The sequence below is a fragment of the Sarcophilus harrisii genome, chromosome 1, assembly GCF_902635505.1.
Source record: "Sarcophilus harrisii chromosome 1, mSarHar1.11, whole genome shotgun sequence".
Lineage (NCBI taxonomy): Eukaryota > Metazoa > Chordata > Mammalia > Dasyuromorphia > Dasyuridae > Sarcophilus > Sarcophilus harrisii.
The window spans coordinates 380,313,400-380,334,112 of NC_045426.1; the positions used below are offsets into that span (position 1 = coordinate 380,313,400).

General features: G+C 34.2%; 1 protein-coding gene across 8 annotated transcripts in view; it reads right to left on the reverse strand.

Moving 5' to 3' along the window:
* The window catches only part of FHOD3 (formin homology 2 domain containing 3), a 638,119-nt gene that overhangs the window by 306,826 nt on the left and 310,580 nt on the right, over positions 1 to 20,713 (reverse strand). For all 8 annotated transcript variants that reach the window (XM_031946054.1, XM_031946051.1, XM_031946049.1 and 5 more), the window contains exon 5: positions 15,187 to 15,292. In XM_031946054.1, the coding sequence (XP_031801914.1) occupies positions 15,187 to 15,292 (106 nt within the window). The remainder of the gene's footprint in view (positions 1 to 15,186; positions 15,293 to 20,713) is intronic.

Genomic DNA, 20,713 nt, shown 5'->3' on the forward strand with positions numbered 1-20,713 from the left:
TCAATAATAACAACAATAATAATCACTAACACTTAAACAGATTAGGCACTATACTAAACACTGTACAAATTTTATCTCATCTGAGTTTCTTCATAACCTGGAAGATAGATGATATTATTCTCTCCATGTTACAGTTGGGAAAACTGAGGCAAAAAAGGTTAAATGACCTATCTAGGGTTATACAGATAAACAGTGACTGGAACTGGATTTGAACTCAGATCTTCCTGATCCCAGGCTCAGAATTCTATCTACTGCACCATCTAGTTTTCTTAATCAAACAAGCATTCATTAAAGATATTCTCTATATTAGACACTGTGTAAGAACTACTCCAGACTCTTAATTATGCCCAGAAATATGTGATATAGGCTTGTTATGAAATACCAGTCTTCTGTTGTGCAACCAGCATCCTAAAACCATATACAGAGATGCTTATCATTCCCATGAAAATTTGGTATTTAAAACCAGCATGTTCTTTATAGTTTGTGAAATTTCCAAAATGAACTTGGAAACTTTATACCAGTTAGGATGCTAAGTTGTCTCCAAAGGTCTAGAGATATCTGGGGAAGCAGTTTCCAAAGCCTGTGTGAATGTCACCAACAGTTACATCTATTTATAAAACATCAAGTTAGCAAGCCAATGCCTGTTCTCCAGACACCCTCTTTAGAGCAAATGTCCGTGTTTGCATGGTGTCAGGCTCAGTTTGTGGCTGTGTCATGAAGAATGCCATCTGGCTCATACCTATCAATCATCAGAACAGTTAGAATCCAAGAGAAGGTGAGATGAATGTTTGTCAGCATAGAATAGTGAGGTTGGATTTCTCAAGAGAATCAGGTAACAAGGTACATTAGTCTTACTTATCCCAGAATTCGAATTTTTCTATCCAACAGTTTCCTTTGCATGGCAGAGCCATTAGAGAGTAAAGTGAAAGCTAGCTGCTTGTTTTTTTTAATGCTTTAGGAGGAATTTACACAGAAATTTATACAGAAAATCAGTGCTTTGCTCTATAAATTGGGGATGATGATGTTTAACCTTCCTCAAAGTCTTGGGGAGGAACACATTTTGTAAACTGTGAAATGCAATAGAAATGTGAATTACAGCACCTTAACCATTCACCTCAAAAAACACTGACAGAAAGATATCACTTATGTTATAGGGGACTAAGAGATCAATTTCACTGAATGACATAATAGGGACTGTACAGTTCAGAGATAAAAAGGGATGTTCAGAGAAAAAAACCAAATAGAAGGTCTATGGAGGATAAAGATATGAGAGAGAGAGAGAGAGAGAGAGAGAGAGAGAGAAAGGAAGGAAGGGAGGGAGAGAGAGAGAGAAAGAAAGGGAAAGAGAGGGAGAGATGGAGAAGGAACATTTCAGGGCTAGAAATCAGGCTCTACAAAGGCATGGAAATGGCAGATGGAATGTTCAGTTAGTTAGCAAATAGGTGATTTTGGCTAGAATGTAGAGTTTATGAAGGGAAGTGATGGGAATGTCTGAAAATGTAAGTTGGATCCATACTGTGGGGAAGTTTTATATTCTAAATGGAGGAATATATACATACATGCATGTACATTCTACATCATGGAATACATGTGTATACACACATTATATTGTGGAATAAAATGTATGTACATGTGTCTGTCTGTATGTATGTATATACACATTTTATCGAAGGATCAATAGAAAGCCAGTGAAGATTTTTGAGCAGGGGAGCAGTTTAGTAAGACTTGTGCCTTATGAAAATTATTTTGGCAGCTTTGTGGGACTGAAGAGAAGTAATATTTAGGAGGCTATGACAATAGTGCAGATGAGAGGTGATGTATACCTGAATTTGCACAATAGCTATGTGTAGGAAGAGAGGGAAGCATATGAGTTGTGTTGCAAAGGGAGATGTTACAAACAGGGTAGCAGGAAGAATCTCTATTTTTAGATCCTTATTCTGTATTGCTGCTGCTTAAATGAGTCAGAATGATATTGTGCAGATCAAGCTCCATCTAATTGCATTGCATTCATAAGGACACAATCACATTTGTGAAAATACTACCCCTGAAACACAATGAAGTCATCAATTTTACCAAAGTTTATCAAGTTATCTGCTCTTTACAAGACATCATAAGCTATTATGTCCTAGAACCATGTTGGTCTTCATAATTTGTTAGCTATGCTATTTTTCCTCAATTTTATGTCTACTTTCTAATATGAATTCAAACATTCTATTGGCTTAGATAATTTAATTTATTGAAAATATTTTTATAACTAGCCTGAGAATGAATCGATTGCCTGTATTTAAAAAAATATATTTCATTCAATAAAGTCTGGGTCTCAGTTTCTTCATCAGTGAAGTCAAAAAGCTGTACTAGATAACTTCTAAGTTCGCTTTGAGGTCCAAAGCTATGCTATGAAAACTTTAATTTCATTATTTATCCATTTCTCCTAAAATATGAAAATGTGCAGTTAAGTGCCTCATTCCCAAATCACAAAATACAATAAAGAACATATCGTATAATTTTGTAAAGCTTGATCCTGGTGAACACCAAGTTAGCCACACACACACACACACACACACACACACACACACACACACCAAGAATCCAGGTTGGGCTGAATTTGCTTTAATAAAAATTTTCATTGTCATACATTTAACTTAAGCAAACAAAAGTTGACATTGAAATAATGTAAGATCTAGAGTGTGCCAATATAACAATATGTAATAAAAGGGAAGGAATTGTATTGGAGTCATACATAGACAAACAACCCTTTTCCTAATTCCCCACAATGAATTATGATTAAAGATGGGTCTTCGGGACCACAACTTGGAACATATATAGAATTGAGTCTTTGTCTTGGCAACTTCAAAGGAGTTCTATATTTTGGGGTCTTATATAATCAGAGACTTCTGGCTGGTCCCCATGCAACATTACCTTCCACTCAGTGAGCAGGGGACCAATGAACAAGAAATGATTACTCAGTAGCCTTTACAGGAGAAATTTATGTTCTCTTTCAGCATCTTTCTCCCTTAACCAAGCAGCCAATAGTTAATATTTCATCAGTTGTAGACAGTATTTTCCTGAAGCCATAGGTTTGCAATATCTTGGAGGAAAGAAACAGAGGACGAGGTACCCAAAAAAATCTAATGTGCAACTCAGTCCTTCTCATTGAACTTTCTCTTTTGGGGCAGACATAAGATGGACAAACTCTTCTGGCTTTTCTCTTCGAGGTGTCTCCAAAAGCCAAGGTCAAAAAACAAAACAAAACACTTAACTATGTGTTCATAGCAATGATCTATGAGTAAGCAGGTTAAATGCATGGTCTATGGAGATATAGAATCATAAATTTCAGCTGGAGGAAACTTAGAGTATCTAAAATAACCCTCTCTCACAACATAGCATTTCCACTTCTTTTATTGTTGCTTGCTTGAATTTTATTTTCTTTCTCATTTTTTCCCTTCTTGATCTGATTCTTCTTGTGCAAGATAATTGTATAAATATGTATGCCTATATTGGATTTGCATACATTTTTAACATATTTTGGCATTACTTGCCATCTAGGAGAGGGAGTGGGAGGAAATTGAAATACAAGGTTTTGCAAGTGTTAATGGTGAAAAATTATTCTTGCACATATTTTGAAAATAAAAAGCTTCAATAAAAAATAAAATAAAATAACCCTCTCATTTTACAGTTGAAGAGCTGAGACCCAGTGATGTTCAATGTCTTTCCAAGGTAACAGTGACAGTAAGAGATAAACCTGAGATTTGAGCTGATTCCTCTGAATTCAAATCCAACATTCTTCCTACCACACACTTTGCTACCTCCCTTTTTAATATGGAAATACTGGAATCTTCTTTATCTTTACTTGAGATTGCATTTACATAATATTTCTATGTGGGATTTATAAATTTTGAAAAAGTAATAATGCAACCTCTAAAAAGTTTCTAAAAGGACAGAAGGCCACTACCTAGGACCAGCTGTTCATTGCTCAGTGATTAAAAGATATGTATTTGTCATGCTTCAGTTATTCATTTTTCACAGGATCAGGTTGGCTCAAAGTATACCTTTCATGGAAATATAATTAGGCAGAAAAATCCATACTGAAATGAAATTTTCATTTTTATGCAAGCAAAATGATCACAGAAGCTTATATTTCTATAATATTTTATAGTTATAATATAAAATATTATATAGTTATAAAAACATTATAAATATTATTTTGCACATACACACACAGCATTGTATCTACTGCACCACTTAGTTGCCTAATCTCATTTTCTCCTCACAATAATCCTGGCAGGTAGGTGCTATGATAACTCTCCTTTTACACATGAGAAAACCCAGATTAAGAGATTAAATTATTTGCCTAGAGTCATCCAACTAATAAATGTCTGAGGCTGGATTTGAACTGAGGTCTTCTTGATGACAATACTGAGGTACTGGAAGCTGACATTCTGTCTAACTGTGATACTACTTAGCTGCCCAAGTCATAACTTCTCCAAGCCTCAGTTCCCTTACCTATGAAGGTATGATCCTATCATTTCCTTACCACTGGTATAAAACAGATTTAGATGATACTTTTATCCTTACTTTTCGTTGAGGAAATAGGTGAAGTGTCTTAACCAAAATCACATAGAGAGGAAGTGGAAATGTCTAGTATTAAAACACAGAAGTTCTAATCCCATTCTAGCCTTCCAAATATTACACAAAACTTTGATTATCATCAGGACTGATAACAGGGAAAATATGTAATTCTCCTGCTTTATTTCTGAATCCTGCAACAGCCCTATATATAATTATCAGTAGTACTGATGTGAAAAGGTATTTTATAACTGAGACTCAATGGCTCTGTAAATTGCAATGTGGACATTAAATGCGTAATCCTAGATTAGAAGTCATGTCAGTTTCTGTTCCTGTCTAGATAAACAAGCATTCCATTTAGTCTGCAATATAAGGCTATGATACCCTGTGGGTGAATGACAAGGCTGGAATTCTGTTTTCTAGGTCTTGTAGGAGGGACACGTGGAGATTTTTTTCCACCCTAAAGAACATTCTGACTGTTTCTTTAGAAAGTCACCCAGTAATGCATTTGCAAGTCCTATAGTCCATGTTATACTGGTTCAGGCAAAAAAAAAAAAAAAAAAAAAAAAAAAAGGCACAGTATCTTTAAGATTATATGTTGTACAAAGTTCATATGGAAAAACAAAAGGTCAAGAATTTCAAGGGAATTAATGAAAAAAAATTCAAATGAAGGTGGCCTAGCTGTACCAGATCTAAAATTATATTATAAAACAGAGGTTACCAATACCATTTGATATTGGCTAAGAAATAGACTAGTGATTAGTGGAATAGGTTAAGTTCAAAGGACAAAACAGCCAATAAATAATCAAGTGTTTGACAAACCCAAGATCCCAGCTTTTGGGATAAGAACTCACTGTTTGACAAAAATTGCTGGGAAAATAGGAAATTAGTATGGCAGAAACTAGGCACTGACCCACACTTAACAGCATACACCAAGATAAGGTCAAAATGGGTTCATGACCTAGGCATAAAGAATGAGATTATAAATAAATTGGAAGGGCATAGGATAGTTTACCTCTCAGACCTGTGGAAGAGGAAGGAATTTATGACCAAAGAAGAACTAGAGATTATTATTGATCACAAAATAGAAAAATTTGATTATATCAAATTGAAAAGGTTTTGTACAAACAAAACTAATGCAAACAAGATTAGAAGGAAAGCAACAAACTGGAAAAACATTTTTATAGTCAAAGGTTCTGATAAAGGCCTCATTTCCAAAATACATAGAGAAGTGACTCGAATTTATAAGACATCAAGCCATTCTCCAATTGATAAATGGTCAAAGGATATGAACAGACAATTCTTAGATGAAGAAATTGAAACTATTTCTAGCCATATGAAAAGATGCTCTAAGTCATTATTAATCAGAGAAATGCAAATTAAGACAACTCTGAGATACCACTACACACCTCTCAGATTGGAAAGAAAGACGGGGAAAGATAATGCGGAATATTGGAGGGGATGTGGGAAAATTGGGACACTGATACATTTTTGGTGGAATTGTGAATACATTCAGCCATTCTGGAGAGCAATTTGGAACTATGCTCAAAAAGCTATCAAACTGTGCATACCTTTTGACCCAGCAGTGTTACTACTGGGCTTATACCCCAAAGAGATTTTAAAGAAGGGAAAGGGACCTGTATGTGCAAGAATGTTTGTGGCAGCCCTCTTTGTAGTGGGCAGAAACTGGAAACTGGGTGAATGCCCATCAATTGTGGTATATGAATATTATGGAATATTATTGTTCTGTAAGAATGACCGACAGGATGATTTCAGAAAGGCCTGGAGAGACTTACATGAACTGATGCTGATTTGAAATGAACAGGACCAGGAGATCATTATTTACTTCAACAACAATACTATATGATGACCAGTTCTGATGGACGTGGCCCACTTCAACAATGAGATCAACCAAATCAGTTCCAATAGAGCAGTAATGAACTGAACCAGCTACACCTGGCGAAAGAACTCTGGGAAATGACTATGAACCACTACATAGAATTCCCAATCCCTCTATTTTTGTCCGCCTGCATTTTTTATTTCCTTCACAGGCTAATTGTACACAATTTCAAAGTCCAACTCTTTATATATAGCAAAATAACTGTTTGGACATGTATACATATATTGTATTTAACTTATACTTTAACATATTTAACATGTATTGGTCAACTTGCCATCTGGGGGAAGGGGTGGGGGGAAGGAGGGAAAAAGTTGGAACAAAAGGATTTGCAACTGTCAATGCTGAAAAATTGCCTATGCATATATTTGTAAATAAAAAGCTATTTAAAAAAAGAAATATAAAAAGATTATATGTCATAAATTAAATGTTTTGATTAGCTTAACATCAGGAACTGACCACAATTTCCTTTTGCCAAAGCATTCTTAAGAGTCTTCAGAATCATGGCTATTCAATAGAAGTATCCAGTGAGTCTCTAGAATAAAAAATGCTTGATATTTTCTTGTTGGTTCCAAATATATGTTGTCTTTCCCCAAAAATCTAGCTTTATTATGTACAGCCTATAATTATTGTTGTTTTCAATCTAATTCTGTGTATGTATGTATAATAATATTTTCTTTCAAAGAGATCTCATATGAAATGTAAATCTATACTTAAATCAATAGAATATTTTGTTAACTTTTAAAAATTATTTTTATCTTTTGTTTTCAATGCCATCTCAATTCTAAATATCTCCATAGTCATCTCATCACCATAAGGTCAAATTTTATAATACAATAAAAGAGAATGAAAGAGAGGAGTCAAGAAAGTCTAATTTGAAAGATTAGAACAAACCTTGAAATAATAACATTTGAATATAGTGACTAATACCTCCTCTCTGCTTAATATCATTACAGTGTCATAATACTTAGCTGCTTAAAAGATGCAGGAGAGGATATTGTACTAGTTAAAAATAGCCATAATGTAGTGGCTGAACAAAATCTCATCATGTTAACAATTATATCAAACTATATTATATATACACACAATAAATTATGTCACAACAAATTATATTTATAACCTTTGACTCCAAAAGAACATTGCCATAGAAAAGTCAGTCTCTAAAAATAGCAAAGAGACACTCTCTTAGAGAATTCACCAGTTTGGTAGCAAATTTCTGAGCCTGACTTCTGGAGACTTCTGAGAAAGAAAACATCTATATTATATGTACCACACAGGAAGAAATATGACAGAAAGGCATGAGCTGGTTTCTGGTTGCCTGCTCTCCTGATCCCCCACTCCAGAATGCTGTGCCTATAGGACAGTGATGGGATTGCTATCAACCCCTAATTTTATCTTGGGGGTTAGGAGAAGAGTAATATAGAAGGCACCAATCCCTTTATAATCTGCCAGGAGGGCAATGTTGGCTATTCAGTGATCAAGCCTCTGAAAGGATTTTGGAGCAACAGAATCCACAAACATTCGGAGTGTAGTAATTTTCTAGCTTGAGAAATTTTGGAAGAACTTCAGGAAAGGTCTGTCTAAATGGAGTAAGAGGAAACATGGCTCAGGGTAAGCAGTGCTAGGAATCCAAAATATAATAGCCAAATGTAGCCAACATTGGCTACTCTGTTTTAGTTTAGAGGGCCAATAGATCATCAGCCATCTGTGAGCCTTCAATACAACCAAAGAAGGCAAATTGTGAGCCCTCAAAACCAATCATAACAGGTAGGCCTAGGCCAGGCCAATCTAGTGCAGTGGGAAAGCCGGCAGCAGAGCTGGCCACAGTGCAGTGAAAGTCGGTGAGAAGTCTCTGATCCCCTAAAAGAAAACAAAAAAGCTTGAGACAATTTTGCCTCTGCCCAAGTAGCAGAATTCAACTTGTTTAAAAAAGCAAAAAAGCAAAAAGAGTCCTGACCATTCAAAGATATTATGGCAACAGGGAAGATCAGAACATTAAGCCAGAAGAGGACAGCAATGGCAAAGTGCCTACATGTGAAGCCTCAAAGAAAGGTATGAATTGATCTCGAGCATAAAAGGCTGTCTTGGAAGAACTCAAAAAGAATATTAAAAGAAAGAAAGAGAAGAAAAATGGGGAAAAGAAATGAGAGTTAATTATGAAATTTTATAGCTTGTAAAAGGAAGCACAGAAATTGATTGAAGAAAACAACTCCTTAAAAAAACAGAATTAGTGAAATAGAAAAAAGAAAACAACTCCTTAAAAAATAAAATTGGTGAAATGGAAAAAGTCTTGACTAAAGAAAACAACTCCTTTAAAAGTACAATTGGCCAAATAGTAAAGGAGGTTAAAAAGGTAAATGAAGAAAACAATTCACTAAAAATTAGAATTGGACAAATGGAAGTGAATGACTCAATGAGACATCAAATAATCAGTCAAATTAAATATAAAAATAATGAAAAATAAAATAAAATATAATTAGAAGCAGGACTAATTTAAGTGACAAGGGCTGCAGAAAAAACTTCTTCCTTTTCCTAAAATTCAAGCCAATCTACACCAAGCAAAGGGGATGCAAAGTGTCATGAATGACCACTTATCAATATGCTATAATATTCCTTTTGGCATTGGCTTAATTTCGATGCTTGCTGAGTTTCCTCCTAAAACTATTTGACACTTTTACATTTAATCGCAACCAGAAAACAACAAATCAAGTCCAGATTTGTAGTATTTAGCCATTTCAGAGATATAAGCTCACTAAAAATTTAACAATCAGCTCCCAAACAAGTACTAGCTTGTAAGGGCTGGATAAAGCACACCCCCAACTCAAATTTCAATAGCCATATCCTACTATGACATCAGCTATGCTTTTTCTTCAAATTGAATTTCCAAATGTAAAGTCATTTATAATTTGGATAAATGCCTTCAGGTATTTCCCAGCCTTCTGTATTGCATAAATAATAGGAACTTGCTAAGCTAATTAGCACAGAGCATGAAAACTAGAATATACCTTTCCTCCTTGAAATGTAGAACTGCTGACTCCCTTCCAGACTCCACTCAAGAATCACCTCTCACCAAAAAGAAGAAATAAGATGCAATATATCTGTTTATATGAACACATACATGAGTCATTTGCTATATAAAAATGGTAGAGTTTCCAAATAGAAAGGAATATTAGAAATAACCTCATCTAACTCCCTTATTTTAGCATGAGGAAAATAAGACTTAAATTAGAATGATTTGTCAAAAGGCTTGGGTAGGAATCAATACTTAGCTAATGATTAATTGGATGACTTTAGGAAAGTTGTTTAACTTGACTGGGTCTCAGTTTCCTCATCAGCAAAATGAAGGACTTGGATAACTTCTTAGGGGTTCTTTCTAGCTCCAAATCTAGGATCTCATCATTCTAAAACTTTTTCTAAGGTTGAAAGATGTTTAGTGGTAATATCTGTAAATCCCACCTTTTCCAATTCCCAGTCTAATATTCCTTCTACTACACTAAGCTGGGAACAGGGAGAAAACAGAAAAGTAAATAAAACACATCTTTTTAAAAAATTCAATTGATTTCAATTCAGTATAAATTATTTAATGTATATTATATTTTTAGAAACTAGTAGGTATGATAAAATATAAACATATAATGAAATTAGAATTATTGATGTTTAGTCATGTCTGTCTTTTCATGAAGGTGACCATGAACCCATGGGGTTTTCTTGGAAAGTATATTGTAATGGTTTGTCATTTCCTTCAAAGAGACATTAAATGACTTGCCCAGAGTCACACAGCTAATAAGTATCTGGGGCCAGATTTGGACTTCAGGCTTAGCTGAGCCATCAAACTTCCCTACAAATTAGAATATTCATTTTTTTTAAAAAAAGATCTAAGTGCTCTGAGAATAAATAAGGCTATTTTGTATTATGTCTGTAACCACTAAGGAAGGGAGCTTCATCATATAGTGAGAGCCAAAAAGTAACACTGTTACACACAGAATGTTATAAGATTTAGAGAGAAGCATTCAATATGTTAGATTGTCTTTTTTGTAGAGGGCTGATGGGAAGAGATACACAAAGATTTCAGAGTAACTATGAATGGATTGAGCTATTTGTAACTAGGAAGATACCTATTTTAATGAGATTCTAGACCTACTGGGAGATAGCTGTGTGTATACAAAAAACAAATGTGTAATATATAAAAGGGAATTAAGTACTTACTATGTAAGGGCAGCAAGGTAGTGCTATATTGCACAGAATACTGGGTTTGGAATCAGTAAAAGTCATCCTCCTGAGTTCAAATCTGACTTCCAACACCGAGAAGCTATGTGATCCTAGACAAGTCATTTAACCCTTTTTGCCTCTGTTTCCTCATTTGTAAAATGAGTTAGGGAAAGAAAGAGCAAATCACTCCAATATCTATGTCAAGAAACTCCAAATGAGGTGAAGAAGAGTCAGACATAACTGAAAAACGACTCAGCCACAACCACAAACTTACTACGTGCTGAGCACTGTGTAAGGAGTTAGGGATGTAAAGACAAACCTGACATAATGTGTACTTATATTCTAGTAAGGGACAACTCCACATGTGGGAAAGCAATGGATGGAGAGGATCACTTGGGTTTGGAATGTCCTGGAGATTGTAAGCAGAGTCATAGATCACTTGATTTATTGAGCCCTTTCCAGTGGTAAATAGTATTAATTTATTGTCCTGAAAGAAAATTTTATCAAAAATAAGATGGTCTCTGGTAGCATATAGGCCAGAATTTCTTAGTTAATTCTGGATAGCATATGAAGCCTGGTATGAGACTGGCTAGATATAGGAATGCAAAGGAAAATTTGCATTTTCTTGAACAGGGACTATATGTAAACTTCAATATAGCAATATGTGAATTCCATTAAATATATGCTCTTCTTTTCTAAGCAATTTCAAATGTTTTACTTCAGTTATTAAAGCCATGAGCTAATAAAAGACCAAATTAGATTTATATTAAGTACATGGCTATCATGAAAGCTTTATAGAGTATCTACTACAATCATCCAAAAATAATAAGATAGATAAATGTTATTTTTACTTGTGTGCATTCGATGTTCTTCTTAAAAGCCTACTCACGTTTGGAGAAATTTGGTTACACTATAATTCAAAACCTATCTTTATCTCTCTGCAGATACAACCTTAAACTGAAAGCCCACAGAGATTCCTGGAACAAGAAAAGTGCTGACATAGAATTGAAGTTATAGCGTTAAAATATTCAGGATAGGGGAAGGGGAGAAGAGAAAAGATAAATTCAAAGTATTTTAAAAACAGATGTGGGAAAATAATAAAGATTCTACAAATGTTATTTCCTTATAGAACTGTGTGTTCATATATATTCCTTCATAAACCCACAACTGGACATAAGTTCTGATTGTAGTTTTAAGAATTAGCTTAATATTAAACTTTTAAAAAATCAGTCCCACCAGAAGTTGCCTGGTGGCTGGATAATTGGTGGAACAATTCAAGGTAGCCATATGTTTTCCACAATTACAAATATGATTTTCTGTCTATATCCTGAGCTGCCAGTTTTAACATAGAGAAACAGAACCTCTAGTTAGGAGTAACAAAGATAATTCAGGCATTACAAAATAGGAATACAAAGAAATATCTTAATTTCCCTATTTAAAAAACCCCAAAATACAAAATGATCTTTTAAATTCCTCAGAATTTACTTCCCTTAAACATTCGTAAAAAGGGCAAAGTAAAAATATTATTATCAAGAAATAAATTGTCCCTAATTTTGAACAATTATTTAGACACAAGTGAATTAGTTTCAGTACCTATACCAGTCTATTCGATAATCTAACTATACCTTGATAGGGTATGTTCATATTTAACTGTCAAGATGATATATTGGGAGGTCTCCTATTTCCAGGCACAATAATGTAATGATTAGACCTAATACAGAAATATTTAATTACCAATATCTTTAGAAAGAGGAGTTTACACTAGTGATTGTATATAAATATAAATCAAATGCATCCTCAGTAATGACAGCTCCTACTTAATAACTTGCAACTGTTGCTTGAACTTTGGGGGATTATTATATTTGTCCTGTTCAATGCTATTTATCTTAGAAGAGGCAATATGGCATAGTGGATAAAGAGATGACCTCAAAGCCAACATGACTTAGGGTCAATCCTACCTTTAACATATTGTGGCAGTGTGACGCTGGGCAAATAACTTCGCTTTCAATTAACAGTTTTGGTGCTATTGGCAACTCTCCAAGAATAAATGATAAAGAAGATGCCATTCTTGAATCGGAAGTTTTCCCACCATGGAAATTCTGTTAAACCAGTAAAATCACTATTCCACTGTTAACTTATTTATTTGGACTAAGCATTGGACTGCTAAGATCATTTAGAATTTTGATTGTGTCATAGTGTTTAGTAATCCTACCCATCTTTACACCATCTATTTTCATCCAATTTGACAAAATGTTGACTAGCACAATTTTATCTAGTGACAAAAATACCCCAAGTCCACATTCTTCTCCCTAGTTCAACTTACTTGAAACTCATCTAAGAGAAGAAAAACTAAGTCAATGGTTACAAGAGATAATTATTTTATCAAACCATTAATACGTGTTATTTAAATGCTTACTATGTTTCAGCCATTGTGATAATCATTGGGGACAAAAAGGAAAAAAAAGCAGGATCTCCTTTGCCTTCTTTGGTTACCAAGAAAAAGAACTCACCATCAATTTATTGATTTCTAGTGAGCCTAGTTAATAAATTTATAACCCATAAACTCTGTCTCTTGGGGTTTTTTTATTTGTCTCAGTGTACATGTATATAGACATATAAATATACATGTCTATATATACATGTGTGTATGAGTATAGCAATGTCTCCCCCATTACAATGCAATAAGCTCATTTAGGACATGAAGTATTTCTGACCTCCTTAAGGGCCAGGAGTAATCTCATCAATCAGCCATGGCCTTCAGAGACCGACTGATTTTAACAGTTGTGTCTTTACAGAAAAAAGAAAGAAAAACAGGTGAATTACAATGAACAATTAATTATTAATATATTATTATTGTATTAATTTCTTTCAACACACATATACAGATATATGTGTATATGTATACTATGTAACTAAAAGACATCCAATTAAAGGCAGCCTGCTACCTCCAATGACAGTCCATTTCGTTTTGGAAGATAAAAACTTTATAAAGGTTTTCATTAAATCAAGCCTAAATTTGCTTTTTTATACCTTCAACCCACTGGTCTTTGTTCTGCCTTTTAGGGTCAAACAAAATGAGCCAAATGCCTGTTTTATGTGACAAGTCTTTAAAAACTGAAGGTGGCCAGTACCCACACATACACACTTTACCTCATCTCAGATCTTTTCTTGATTAATAAATAATAGGGCTTATCAACAAAGCATCACCTTTAACAACTTTTTAATATTTCACCGTCAGCATGATAGAAGACAGGAAGAAGGAAGAAGAAGAAAGAAGGAGAAGAAAAAGAAGGAAGAAGAAGGAAGAAGAAAAGAAGAAGAAAGAGAAAGAGGAGGAGTGTGGGAGAGACAGATTGCTAGGCCTTTTGGAATTTCTATTCTAAGATAGGACAAAGCAGAACAGTAATCAGGGATAGGTTACAAAACATATGCATGACATTTAATGTGTTTATCTAAAGCAAAGAAAACACTAACGTTTACTTTTTTAAAACTTTTCTATTTTTCCTTTGTGTTTTTCTTTTCTTTAACAGAGGTTTCTGTGCAAGGCAGTGTAAAGCAGGGAGAGAAGGAAGAAGTAGTTCAGGGAGTTGGGTAAAGAGGATAATGACAATGCAGAGAAGATAATAACAGCTGTGGCAAGAGGACGTGCCAGGAGTTATGGGAGGACAATTCAGTTCTGACTGCCTTATAATTCTAGTCAATTTGATCTTTAATCACACATTACCCAGACTTATTCTTTACCCAAGATACAGCAATGTGAAGAGTTGACATTTTCCTTATAGGAACATGTCAGACCCTGCATTGCCAAGGCTTTGCCATGGAGGCAGAGGTACCATACAAATCACTGGAGAAAATTGCCTCAAGTTTGGGGTTCTTGATGTTGTCAAAAAGTCAAAATTATCCTCCACTGGGCACAATATACCAAGAACTGATTTAGATTTCCTTTATCCTGGACACCCCAAGTAATGAAGACTGAACTTCACTGAAACATACTCTTTAACATTGTAGATGTTCATCTAATAGGAACTATTGCTATTATTCTCTTGAATACTCAATGCTTCTTTCTCAAGTTTCATTCCTTAATTAGGGAACTTATAGAATTATCTTTGATATTACTAAGTAGGAATAATGGTTCACCACAAAGATTTTTCTTTTGTGCCATGAGAACCTTAATATGTGAATTCTCCAAATAGTATGACAGCATGATAGAATGAATAGAGAGTTTGCCTCAGTCAAGAAGTCCTAGATTAAAGTTCTGCATTTGATGCATCCTGAGTGTGTGACCCTAGGCAAATTATAACTTCCAAAGCAATTTTTCACAACTAAATGTTGGAAGGCAGTTTCCTATCTGCATGGATATGAGGAATTTTCTAATCAGAAGCCCATGATGCCAGTAAAAAATAGACCTTAGACAAGTCCAGATCAGAAAAAAAAGTCAGATAATTAATCCTTAAATAAATCCTGAAAAATTGAAACATTCTTCAAGAGTCATGGAAGTAATCCCAGTTACTTACCTCTAAGGATGTAGTTTTGATAATTTTGGTCTGCCTCAGCTCCCACTTTTATCAAGCACGTCAGACCTTCAGCCACAACAAATTCATGCACCAAATCCTTGTCATCCTGATAGAGAAGGGGGAAGAACTGATGTCATACATGGTTCCTCTTTAGATTACATATTAAATCAAACTTAAACCATTGAACTGAAATTTTCACCATTATTTCTTGTTCTATTTAAATGAATTAATTTAATTTTCCCAGAAGAATTGAAAAATCTATTTTTTAATTATGACATTTGTCTTGAAGAGAGAAAGATAGCACCATGTTCTCTGTTTTCCTTTTTAGTAAAATTGCAGTTCAATTCTCATCTCCAGTATCACAGGAGAAATGGATTTTAATCTCAGCTGGCACTAATTAGGTAAGTGATGCTAGCAATGATCAACTTCTCTAGATCAAAGCTTCTTAAAGTTTTTCCACTGGTGACCCCTTTTCATCAAAGAAATTTTTACATGCCCCTGAGTGTGTAGTTATAGAAAACAGATAAACAAATCAACATTTACTGATAATAAGTTATAATTTCATGCCCCACCACATCCAGCTATAAGACCCCATATAAAGTCATGAATCACAGTTTTAAGAAGCTGGGTTTTACTATGCCCAAAGGGCTATCATATTATCTCATATTCTTTGATCCAGCAGTGTCTCTACTGGGTCTATATCCCAAAGAAATCATAAAAAAAGGGGAAAGGACCTATGTGCATAAGAATGTTTGTTAACAGCCCTTTTTATAGTATCAAGGAACTAGAAACTGAATGGATGCCCATCAGTTGGGGAATGGCTGAATAAATTATGGTATGTTAGTGTTATGGAATATCATTGTTCTATAAGAAACGATCAACAGGATGGTTTCACAAAGGCCTAGACAGACTTACATGAATTGATGCTAAGTAAAGTGAGTAAAACCAGGAGAAAATTGTAAACAACAATGACAAGATTATGGGATGATCAATTCTGATGAATGTGGCTCTTTACAACAATGAGGTGATTCAGGTCAATTCCAATAGCCTTGTGATGGAGAAAGCCATCTGCATCCAGAAAGAGGACTATGGGGATTGAATGTGGATCACAACATAGTATTTTCACCTTTTTTGTTGTTTATATGCTTTTTTTTCTCATTTTTTATCTATTTTTCTTGTGAAAGATGATAAATGTGGAAATATATTTATAATTGCATATATTTGGGCTATATTGGATTGATTGCTGTCTAGGGGAGAGGAGTTAAGGAAAGGGAGGGAGAAAAATTTGGAACACAGAGTTCTGCAAGGGTGAATGCTGCAAGCCATCTTTGTATGTATTTTGAAAATAAAAAAAAAACTATTATTTAAAAAAAAGAATTTGGATTCTAGTCCTTAAGTTTTTCATTTGTAAAATGAGATCAGTATAAATCACACCCAAGATCTCTTTTAGATCTAAAAATTCTTTGATTATTACATAATGCTTGTTAAGAGGTACTGCAGAGATGATTTGTGCCTCATTCACAAAGGTAATCTCTAATCCTTGCATTTCCTTGCAGTTCCAATATTCTAAGTTCTCTTCACTGTCATTTCATTCTATAAATAAATAAACCAATCCAATCCTAAACCAAAAACTGCCTAAAGTCCTCAGTAACCTATAAAACACACGTGCACATGCACATGCATATACACACACACATACACACACACGAGCACTACTATCAATACAAAAACTTGCTTAAGGAAAGGTAGAAAACTTCCTTTTTTACTGGCTTCAAAGTATTTCCTCTAATTTGCCAATTCACTACAGAAAACTTGGTATGAGGCTGGTCTCTGCAGATTCTGCACACTGCACATAACAGTGATCATAAATGGTTAGTAATGTATTCACTATAATGAATTTTGTCCTAAAACTTAATTTAGAGGCCTTATTATGTTCATTGGAATTGTCTTCAGTTGTATAACTCTAATTCATTGACAATATATATGACTGCACCTTTGTATTTTTATTTTTCAAACCAATTTGATCTGAACATTCAGGTATTAATTTTATAATAAATCTATTCTCACAGTAGAAATCTCCTTGGTGGAATGACAACTATCTAGAAATACTTTTTTTTAATTTAAGGACTTTTCTGATTATAATATCCATAAATATTTGTTGAACGCTGACCCAGGTGCCAGAGCATATCTGAAGAAGAATAAGACATAATCTTGGCCTTTAAGTAGTTTAATATTTAACTGGGGGAGAAAGGAAGACAACCATGAAAGGGTAAAAACTAAGAGCAATATAACATTTCAACTTTTCAACAGAAGCGATGTCACAAAGGACTCCATAATTAATTGCTCAATAAATAAAACAATGAGGGCTACAGGACTTTCCAAGTAGTGAAGTTGAGTTAGCTTCTATAATCTTAAATATTAGCTTTTCAACTCAGTCCCTCACCTCATCTTTGTTTTTCAGTCATTTCAATTGTAACCCACGCTTTGTGACCTCATTTGGAATTTTCTTGGCAAAGGTAGTAGAATGGTTTGCCATTTCTTTCTCCAATTCATTTTACAAATGAGGAAACTCATGCAAACAAGATTAAGTGACTTGTCCAGGATCATACAGCTACTAAGCATCTGAAATAATATTTGAACTAAGGTTCCCCTCATTCCAGTCCTGGCACTCTATCCATTGTGCCACTTTGATCCTTGTGGTATCATTGAACCTCTTCCAGAAGAAGGACAAACAAGCAATCCATCAGCCAGCTGCCCCACCTTTTGTCTACTCTTCCCCTAAACCAGGTAAATAATTTCCATCTGCTTTGTGGATCAAAAGTTCTCTTCCTTGACTCTTCATCCTTTGCCTACTACAAAGAACTAGTTGCCTCTATGATACTACATACATATAATTTGGGAAATACTTTTGGGAACAGTCCCAGGTTAGAAAATGGAAGATATGTATGGAAATACTCTTATGTAATTGCATATCTCTCTATCACTGATCAGAAACTATAGAAATATATAGAATATATATATATATGTATATGAAACTGAACATAGCAATAGTTGATCATTTATTCCATTTTTATAGCTCTCCAAAAAAGATCTCTTTCCACAATCTATTTCAATATTTACTCTCCAAAATACAAGGAGAAATGATAAGCTTGGTCACTTTAAAAAGCTGAAGGAGAAAGACAAAGACAGCAAAGTTGGAATTTTTCCCACTTTCCAGACTCAGATATTTATTTTCTATTATGTTCTCCACACCCAATAATTCTGCTACTTAGTTATATTTACTGATTGCATCCATTCCATTTAAACAAGAGATAAATTTATTGAAGATGCTTTAAAGTGCATTCATACATTCATGCCTTGGATGTGAGTATGAAGGTTATTATTATATTGCAGATTTGTTCTAATCCTGAGATTCTGTGATATGATAGCCCTAAAATGAATAAAAAAGACAGCTCAATAGGAATTTTAATATTCAAAGTTCTGACATGGAATAATAAATTAATAATCCCGAAGAAGAATAAAAGGGAGAGAAATTTGTTAAGAACAACGTGGTGGTGAAAGGAGTTGCTTGATGCAGATTTTCTTAGGTCATATACAGAAATTGGATGGAGAGACACATAATCCAGGTCTATATATTTTTTAAAGAGTGGCATAAATCTCTAAAAATATTATCAGGAAAGCTAAATGCAAAAATTATCTTAAGCTTCTAAATAATATTATAAGGACACAAGAATAACAATAAGGACTAGACTTTACCCAATATTTAGGGTAGATTTGATAGTCTTAAGAGACAACTGATAAAAGAAAAAAAAACAATGTAATTATAATTTTGCTTCCATAGTTTCTATCAAATAAAATTATCTTTAGCCTAAGAAGAATAATTCATGCATGACTAAGAGGGAATTGGAGCCTCAAATAGGTAAAGAGATAATAAAAGATCATCTAGCAGCTCTGAACGAGGTCATGTGCTGGCCCAGAAAAATTTTATACTGATCTAGGGTAAGAACTTATGAGATGATATAGATGAACTGGGGAATTGTGGAAAATGTTTTCTGTAAAAGTAAAAAGAAGCAAATTTTGCCCCAGTTTTCACAAGTAGTTTGTAATCTCAACATGCATATATGGATATGAGGAAGAGGGAAGAGAGAGAATAATGTCAGAAACAAGAGAGTTGACACCCTATTCTGCTGCCTAGTTTGACTATATCTGAAGTATCATTATCAATTCTGAGAATCACAATTTCAAAAAACATTTTTATTTAAAGTTTTGTTTCTATCCCTTCCTCCTTTCTCTCTTGCTTCCCTGAGACAGTAAGCAATCAGAGAACAGGTTATACATGTGCAATTATGTGAAAAATTTTCATATTGGTCATTTTATATATGATGACTCAAAAAAAAGAAAAAAAATGAAAGATATAAAGTGGGAAATAGCATGCTTTAGTCTGTATTCAATCAATATTCGGAGGTAGAGAGTACACTTCATCATTAATCCTTTGGAATTGTCTTGAATTATTGGATTGTTGAGAATAACAAAATTCTTCATACTTCTTCAACAAAATTTCTATTACTATATACAGTGTTCTACTGGTTATGTTCATGTATGTCTTTCCAGTTTTTTTCTGAAATCATCTTGCTCGTTATTTCTTATAGCACAATAATATTCATTACAATCATATACTACCGCCAATTCTTAGCCACCACAAGAAAAAGCCCATTCCCTTCATTTCATACTTGAGGAAAGTTTAGATGAGGGCATTAAACTGACTTGGAGACAAAGAGGTTCTCCTGTTCTCCTACACACAAAGTGTCTAATGGATCACCTCACCGTGTTCTGTCCTCCATTGGAGCCTCAGATTTTGGGAATCCTCTTCTCCCTTTTCAACAAATCAGATCTTTTGTTCTGTTTATCCAAGGCCTTTCTCATTTTTAGAGCAAATGTTAGCTAATCTGATGGTAAGCCATGTTAAATGGAGGGGGTCCACCACCCCTTCTCTAGAAATGTATGCACAGTTTAACAATGGGCTTCTAGAAACTTTGCTTTAACAAAGAATATGTATGAAAATGTTGCTTTGGCTATTGTGGCAGATGTTTCTGGATAGCTATTTATTCTGAGCGCACATAAAGATAGGCTTGTCTGTTTGATTATGTGACTTATAGCCAACTATAAGAAAAAGAATTTCAGTGTCAGATAATAAAGAGAGCTCAGTTTGGAGTCAGATGACCTAGTTTCTTTTTTACTGAACTTTAAAACTTTATTTTTCCCAATTACATATAAAAACAATTTAACCTTCTTTATTTTTCTTTTTTACAAATCTGAGTTCCAAATTCTCTCCTGCCCTCTCTCTCTTCTACCCTCAAATCAGAAAGCAAGCAATTTGATAAAAGTTATACATTTATAACAGAGGATCTAGTTTCAAATATGTGTTTTGCCATTTACCATCTGTGCCATCATGAAAATTACACTACTTCTGGGGCAGGAGGGCAGGATGTCAGTTTTTTCTAGGATATCTGCATTACAAGTGATGCCC